This window comes from Xyrauchen texanus, chromosome 26, assembly GCF_025860055.1.
Source record: "Xyrauchen texanus isolate HMW12.3.18 chromosome 26, RBS_HiC_50CHRs, whole genome shotgun sequence".
Lineage (NCBI taxonomy): Eukaryota > Metazoa > Chordata > Actinopteri > Cypriniformes > Catostomidae > Xyrauchen > Xyrauchen texanus.
This window is the reverse complement of record NC_068301.1, coordinates 12,210,903-12,219,037: the sequence shown is the minus strand read 5'-3', so window position 1 is coordinate 12,219,037 and position 8,135 is coordinate 12,210,903. Positions and strand designations below refer to the sequence as shown.

The 8,135-nt window shown below is 36.5% G+C and overlaps 1 protein-coding gene across 1 annotated transcript; it reads right to left on the bottom strand.

The window, feature by feature from the left end:
• Positions 1–512: 512 nt before the first annotated feature.
• LOC127620024 (chromobox protein homolog 3-like) lies at positions 513–7,571 on the bottom strand. The gene is made up of 5 exons (XM_052093090.1): positions 7,364–7,571; positions 6,520–6,659; positions 6,212–6,380; positions 6,042–6,136; positions 513–1,154 (listed from the first exon to the last, which is right to left on the bottom strand). The coding sequence occupies exons 2-5, from the start codon at positions 6,651–6,653 to the stop codon at positions 1,028–1,030; spliced, it is 525 nt and encodes a 174-aa protein (XP_051949050.1). The 5' UTR covers positions 6,654–6,659; positions 7,364–7,571; the 3' UTR covers positions 513–1,027.
• Between the last annotated feature and the right edge of the window lie 564 nt (positions 7,572–8,135).

Below are 8,135 nucleotides of genomic sequence, written 5' to 3'. Positions count from 1 at the left end.
ACTTCGGAGGAAAATGAATTCTGCAATAAGATGGGCTGTATATTTCCAATCTCATTTTTAATCTATTAAGGAACTGGTTTTAAAACCACAGGGGCTCAGAAAACAGGACTAATTTGAATTTTGTAAGAATTACTAAAATTATTTTAATCCTGAAGTCATGTGACTGGGTTGCATAATCTGGTCATTTTGTGGCCCATGACATAAGTAGGTCAAAAGTTTCCTATGACTTCATTGAGCAATGTTATGTTTTCCCACGTAACTCAGTTCAGAGACATGTTTTAGATCAGTTGCATTTGTACAAAAAGTGAATTGTGTTTTATCCCAATAAATTAGATCAAGTGTTTCTTAACACAACTAAAAGCAAAGTCATGGCATTTATCCAGCGTTTTGGTGATGTCAAACACAGCATGCCTCGAAATGCCATGCCAAATAATGAAACCATAATGCCATCTGACAAAACAGTTTTATACTGGAAATACTGGTTGCTTTGGATAATGTTTAGGACACAGCATGCAAACAGATTAAAAGCAGGCATGTAAACTTTTATTGAACAAAAGAAAAAAGGAAAGACATATTTACACAAACATTTACAGCAACAGACACTAATCCAATATTCATGTAAACGTTGACAATAATAAAAAAAAAAAAACACTACGATAATGAGAGTATTGTTCACCAAAAGAAACTATGAACAAATGAGTAGAAAGGATGTTTTGGATCTCTTTAGACGACTACAACAGGGTGAAGGAAAAACAACCCAGTGCATTAATGGCAAACAATACTGCTGACACTTGATCAAAATAAAGAGTTTAAGCATCCTACATTGTTAACAAAAAAAAAAAAAAAAAAAAACCCTTGTCCCACTTATACATCCTTTCATCGGTTTTCTAGTCATGCACATAGCTTCCAGCCCAATTGCAACACTAAAAAAATATCCCCCACCGTTATGTTACCCACACTTCAGCAAACAAAAGTGTACACACCATATGGGTGGAAGACAGTAAAGCATAAATCAAGAATTGGGGTGCTACTGCTGCTCATCCTCAGGACAAGAATGCCAAGTAAGTCTTTCCTCATAGAAAGCAATGACTATCTGTGGGCAGCGAGTGTTGGCCTCACGCGCAGGCACCAGGTCTGCCTCATCAGAGTCCTTCCTATAGAACAAAAGACATCTCTTATTTAAAAAAAAAAAGAAGAAAATATATATATACATAATGAGAGTAGGCAAAGTCCAATGTAGCCCCTTAAATGTAATTAAATCTGGTTTGAATGAGGTTTTGCATGTGGAGCAGTGGGAACAACAACAACTAGCTAGTAGGGCTACTACCCCCGACCAAAAGAGCTTAAAACATTGTTTGAGATCCAGGGCTGAGACAGGATGTTTTAAGTAACATTGCTAACACTGTTCTACATTACAAAAAAATACTAAAAAGCAATAATTAGGGCTGTCAGGGCTAATTTTACAAAAAATAATGCAATTAATTGCACCATAATAAGGAAGAGAAATGCAAGCAAGTAGTACCACTTGTTTACTCCAGAGCGCAGTAAGTGAAATTTTAGCTGTATGAGCAACACACAGTTTACGGTGAAGAAAAAAACTTCACAATATATATATTTATATTAGGGGTGGGAATCGCTAGACACCTCACGATTCGATTATGATTCAGACATCTGCGATTCGATGATAAAACGATTAACGATGCATCTTTTTCAATACAGAATTTTTTCTCACTGAATGCAGGGCTTAAAGTGAAAAAAATGGCTGAGCCTGAACTTTTGGGGGGTTGTTTTGCAGAGACGGACTTATCTTCAAATGGAACCATTTATTTTTAAGTATTACGGCTGTATCTTAATGGCATCTTTTTATTAATGAAGGCCAGTATCACTGATATTTTATTTAGTATACTAAATTTTAGGGTTATAAAATAGTCCGCAATGCATAAATTATAAATTAAATTCGATTAATCCTTATTAAAGCTACAAGCGTTCTTTAGTCAAAGAGTAGTTAGTAGTTTTCTCTGTTCCCTTTGTTCTTTGGTTAACTTTACTGACAGACAGAATTAGTGGCTACTGTCACTTTAAGATCTACGGCTGGTGACAGGATCTCACGCGTCTCATTCTCTCACTACTCTTTACTTCCATTTAAGATTTTATTTAACTCATTTAAAGTTAATAATGATTGATTCTTGTGAGGATACTCGACAAAACGGACATTTTGGCATAAATGTGTGTGTTATTGTTCGCTCAAGCCGAAAGAGAATTCGATACTGGTTCGCGACTTTTTGTGCCTCGTGTGTGTGTGTGTGTGTGTGTGTGTGTGTGTGTGTGTGTGTGTGTGTGTGTGTGTGTGAGGAGGACATTTACTGAAGTGCGTTCTCTTTTGTCTTGTCGCACATTAACGGTTTAAAGCATTTGGTGGACAAACTAATAACTAATAAGAGCTAAAGAATGACAAAGAACGGATACAGCGTTAACTGTGTTAAATATTTTAAAACATTAAAGCTGGACAAAAAAAAAGAAATCGCGATACGTTAACGCTGACAGCACTAAAGGTGCGTACACACTGCAACGTTACTTGTCATACATTGCTGACAGAAAATAAAGCGGTTTAAAGTGGACTCGTTTTCATGGTAGGCCTACACATAATGTTTTTTTAGTAAGCTACACAGAATGTTCTACATTAAATATTTAACTAACAGTCTGAAGTTACCTAGCAGCAGTGTATGTTAATGTTAGCTCAGTCAACGTAAGGCTAACATCAAAAGGTGTAGACAGAAAATATGATTATGCTGACCTGAGCTAATTAACGAAATCAACCAACTCACATCTCCTTTCTTTTCATCCATGATGACATTAAGTCACCTAATGTTGTTTCTGGAGTTCTGCGCTCCATGCTTTCACCGACGACGCTAACGTGAGGTATGGATCTCAATCACACTGTTGCCAGGACCCGCCCTGCTCTGCTTCTGATAGGCTTGTGACGTTAGTTAGAGCTGCGCTCCTCTCATATGATTGGTAGGTGAAATCAATTGACTCGAAAATATTAAACCGCATTCAAGTTCCCAGTTTCAAATGCAGCCGCGCGGTATGCGCGCTCATAATGGAAGCAGCGCACTCGTTTTTTCCAAGCGCGTCCGCGCCGAAAGTGCGTCCGACTGTAATTTGCAGCTTGATTAATAAATTTTGCCTGCGCCAGAGGCCGGACCTGCCCTCAAGCCGGAAATCCGGCCCCCGGTCGGAATACTTTAAGCCCTGTGAATGCTTTGTACTTTTAAAGCAAAATATTTGTAATGATTCATAATCAATTTACTTCCAATAACTTTTATTAATACAACAAATGGAAACAATGTGGCAAGTCAAATCAGACAAAAAAAAATTAACATTTTGCGGAGCCAAAAATCATACAAAGCTTTCTGTACTAGCAGCTCTCATACAAAAATTATGCTTGTGGCATATTCTGAATAACTTGTAAATTGCACTTAAATTAAAGAAATATAAATTGCACTTATACAATGATAAATAAGAGTCTAAAGCTTCTAACTTTAAACTAAATTCCTCTGCTACATTCTTTAACAGCTCAGCCATATTTGCACCCATGTGGCTCTCATGGGCTGCTCTTGTTTGAAGCACATGAGACACTATCTGCCACTCATCCGTGATAAAACGTGCAGTTACAGTCACATACGATTCTGTGGCACTGGATGTCCACGTATCACAGGTTAGCGCTATTCTTGTTGCTTTCTTTAGCGACTCAATCACATCAGTTTTGGTCTCGCTGTATAGTATGGGGATCGCCGTGTCAGTGAAGTATTTACGAGATGGGATGTTGGATCTCGGCTCCAACGTGCGCAACATACCCCTAAAACCCTGGTTAAGGACGCAAATCCTTGGCAATAAGGACGCAAATCCTTGCAATATTTATTGCCAATCGAATTTGTAATTCTCGTAGCCTTTTCAGAGCTGAGTGGAAGCTTTGACATCACTTGCTCGATTGTCGTCTGGTTCGCAGCTACAACCGGCAGTTTATTTTCTTCCTCCGGGTGGAAACGTGTAATATGGATTTTCATGTTTGTCGTGTTTCCAAAATATTTTATTTTAGTTTGACACAACTTGCATACAGTGTGGCTCTTGTTTAACTCACGTATCCCTTCGTCTTCATAGAATCCAAAGTGCTTCCATACACTTGCTTTTAATGCCGAGGGTGCCGGTCGAATTTCCTGCCGAGCCATCTGGGTCTCGTGTTAAGTGCATGCCAAAAGACTGTCCGGGCGCTGTAGTTGCACACTTATGAGGTCCGTCTTTTGTGTTCGGTCAACATTACTTAAGCAAGAAACATTCATAAAATCGATGCTTGACGTTTGTGAATAGATTCAGAATCGTGATGCATCCAAGAATCTATTTTTCCCACCACCCCTAATATATATCATTTTAAATATTTAAAGATAACTGTATAATTATATATTGATATAAATATGTATAATCATTATATATTGAGTTAGTTATATGAGGGGCTTTCTCAGCAAATATTTGTATGTGCAATTAAAGGGTGACACCATGTAATTAATTCGATTAAAAATTTTAATCAATTGACAGCCCTAGTAATAATGAGTCTTTAAAATATAAATTTTACACGTGCAAAGCAAGCCACAGAGATACCGGCAAAAGCTGGAATGATCCTGAATGTGTCAGAAAAACCAGCAAGGAGACGGTCTGAACATTTTGTTAATTTATAGAGAGAAATGCACATTAGTTTTGCCAACAGACGATGATCAAAGTGATCGCAAATAACTGATGCTTTTGACGATGTCAAAACGATATTTGGCTCGTTTTCCCATGTATTAAATTAGTATTATTTTTATCGAATTAATATTACAAATAATTTGCCGGAAGTCACACAGACACGCGCTTGAAGAAACATTATTATTAAAAACAGATGACAGAAAAGCGTCCATGCGCATGCAGTCTCGTGGAACACACATGTATAAGGTTCTTACTCTCTTTGTTTCTGCCTTCTGAATTTTATTTTATTTATTTTGTGCAAGAACAGTATCGTATATGAGTGCTACATATTGCCTCAGACATCTCAGCAGTTTGTTGTGACCACAACTCGGCAGCCTATACATCTGTGATTAATTCATAAAATGATATAAAAACACGTTCACCTCGACCCATGTTTTATATTTCAGTGATTATTATCAATATAACTATTTATTTTTACATTTATAACTGTTTTTATGCCTTCATTTGAGCAAGTAATATTCTGCCTGCATGTTTAGATGGATACTTGCCTGACGGTAAATGGAAAGGTAGGTATATATATATATATATAAAAATTATTTTATCACGTCATTATTTTATAAGCTTTTTCGTTTCATTTGGAGTGCAATTTTAATTTAGAAATCGTAATACATTTTTTGTTTTTTTATAAATTAATTTTCAATGCTAATCAATAAAGCAAGAATATTCACAGATCCCTCAGACCGATGTAATTGGATATTGTGATATATATATATATATTGTGAAGGAGGGAACAAAACTAATTTATTCACACATGATGTATTTTACCCAGACAACTAACTAAATACCCGACCGGTAGAGAATACACAGATGAAGTAGGTTCTTTGCCAGAGAGATGCACACATTTTATTTGCACTTGTTTTTTTTCCAGTTTCATTTGAATTTTTAGTTAAAATAAATAAAAAATAAAGATCAAAGTTTGAAATCAAGGTGTCTTGCTTTATTGTGTAGGCTTAACCCTAACCCTGCTTAACAAAAATTACCCCATAGTACCACCTAGCGTCCAACCAGCGGTAATACCGGTTTTTATGTGGGGGTTTTTTCGGACCAACCAAGCAATCAAAACTTGGTCGACCAAGACTCTTCTCATGGACTAACATTTGGTGGACTATCAGGGGGCAGCACTACAAACTAGAGTGGCTGAAGTGTGTATACATACTGTCCCCTTATGGCTTTTAATCAGAAGTGAGAGCCTGTTGGGATTGCTCTTTTATCCCTCCTGGATATTACAAATGTTTCCTTACCACTTCATGAGAAACATGAGTTCACCGCTGCTATCAGTTGCCCCAATAATACGCTCTGGCTCGAGGTTTCTTGCAAACCCTCTGGGCTTCTCAGACTGGAGACACACAAATCAAAGGTTTTTAATTAATGAGCAGGACCTAATCAATGGTGAAACAAAAAATAGCCTTACCATTTCTTTCTTTCTCTTTGCCTTGCTCTCCTCGGTTTCTGGTTCACTAGTGGAGGTTTTTCTTTTATTGGAATCAGTTTGCTCAACCACTCCTTTCTGAGATTCCAGGTAAGCTGAAATGAGTTCAGGGCAGTCCAAATTTTCCTCAGGCTCCCATGTGTTGTCAGCCCTTTAGAAAATATAAAAAAAATATTCTGATATACTTGTATACACCAGACCTCCACTAACTCTAGTAAAACATAGTTGGAAAATAATATTTCCTCATTCAGTGGGGAAAATAAAAGTAGTTTGGTCCTATCAATACTCACTCTGTGAAACCTTTCCACTTGAGGAAAAACTCTACTTTCCCATTGACCAATCGCTGGTCCATCACTTTCTCGACCACAAACTCCTCAACCTCCTGGGAGTCCTTCTTTGATTTGACAGCCTGTTTCTTACCCATGTTGACCTAAAAAAAAAATTGGATCAAATAAAAAGACTGGATAGCACACTTAATAGTAATTTCTCCTTAAAATTCACAAAATAGCACTCCCATTCAAACCAATTTAAAGTTGAAAAGAAAAAGTAGCTTTTTCAATGCATGGCTAAAACCTGCTAAATAAATGGAGGATTTTTGCATTTGCTCAAAGTAAATGCCACTTCTATCATTGTAAATTATCTGGCTGCCTAACAAAAAAATCCACTGATACCTTGAAGTAAAACGAACATCGAAATACATGGTAAGCAAACTACGAACCTAATGTATGCTAACGTTATCGAGCTAGCTACGCCTATATAAATGAACAGGCCCGAGTAAAAGTTTTATTGGATATCATCCTTTCGGATGTTGTTGTTGTTAATTAATTTCAATCCGGGTCAATGCCTTGCGGTTTAAAAAAAATATAAGTTAGCTTTATATTAAAAAACGAACTCGATAAATGTTTAAATACCCAGAGTTAGCTTGCTAGCTAATTGGAAAGAGCACGTGATTCCACAAAACGATTTAACGTTCTTATAATGCGTCATGCATTGCTCCATATTAAATATGTTACATTAAACAACTAGAAAGGATTTGAAAAAACAAATAAAGATTTTTTTTTGCATCGCAGCAATCGAGCATCAAACTACAATGGAGTGTTCTGCAACACGAGATTCATGCGCGCGAAAACTCACCTCCACAATGGAAAAGGACGAAAACGTTTGTTACAAGTCTTGTCGATAGCCGACCTGCAAATATATGCAGCTAAATATAATACAATCTAAAAGGGTGCAAACTTTTTTCTTTTTTTTTTTAAATATAAAAATATATGTAACTTTTCGCTCTTTGTAAATCAATGGAACTGAATCCGATTCCGACTGTCTCGAGGAAGGCCAGACTGAATCGAACGTGAGAACGTAATGCCACTCCTCTGCGTGTTCATGTATGTCCAATGAGACTTTCACTGGGCGGAGCAACAGTGTTTTCTAAAACATCTTTGTTCCGAGGTTTTTGTAATGTAAAAATCAGAAATCACTATATTTAGAAGTGCATTATATCTAGTTATATTTTGAAAGTCAAAACATACTAGAAAATGACAGAATATTCAAAATTTATTCATTGTTTTAGACCAGTTTTATATCCGCAAAATGAGAACGGCACAAAGCCTTTGTTTTGCACTACTGACCTCATGACTTACATTCAGGGGTACAAACACATGAGGTGAAAATGTTGAAAAAGTCATATCAGGTGTTCCAGGTGTATATTTTCGGATGATTTGTTTAATGATTTAAAGAAGTTTAAATTTAAAATGGGATTTAAGAAGTAAAATCTTGAAAATTGTACCAAACAATTGGTCAAATTAGCTTAAAAAGGTGACCTTAGCCAAAATAATAGTTTGCATCTCTGTAATATTTGATCAGAAATGCAAACACTAAACCCTAAATTTGCAAAAACAAAGACAAAATG

Excerpts from the sequence above, each read along its gene's own strand:
- LOC127620024 (XM_052093090.1), bottom strand. The coding sequence starts at position 6,653 with ATGGGTAAGAAACAGGCTGTCAAATCAAAGAAGGACTCCCAGGAGGTT. Across the intron at positions 6,381-6,519 it reads AAGTGGAAAGGTTTCACAGA|GGCTGACAACACATGGGAGC; the intron begins GTGAGTATTGAT and ends TATTTTCTAAAG. Across the intron at positions 6,137-6,211 it reads CAAAGAGAAAGAAAGAAATG|TCTGAGAAGCCCAGAGGGTT; the intron begins GTAAGGCTATTT and ends GTGTGTCTCCAG.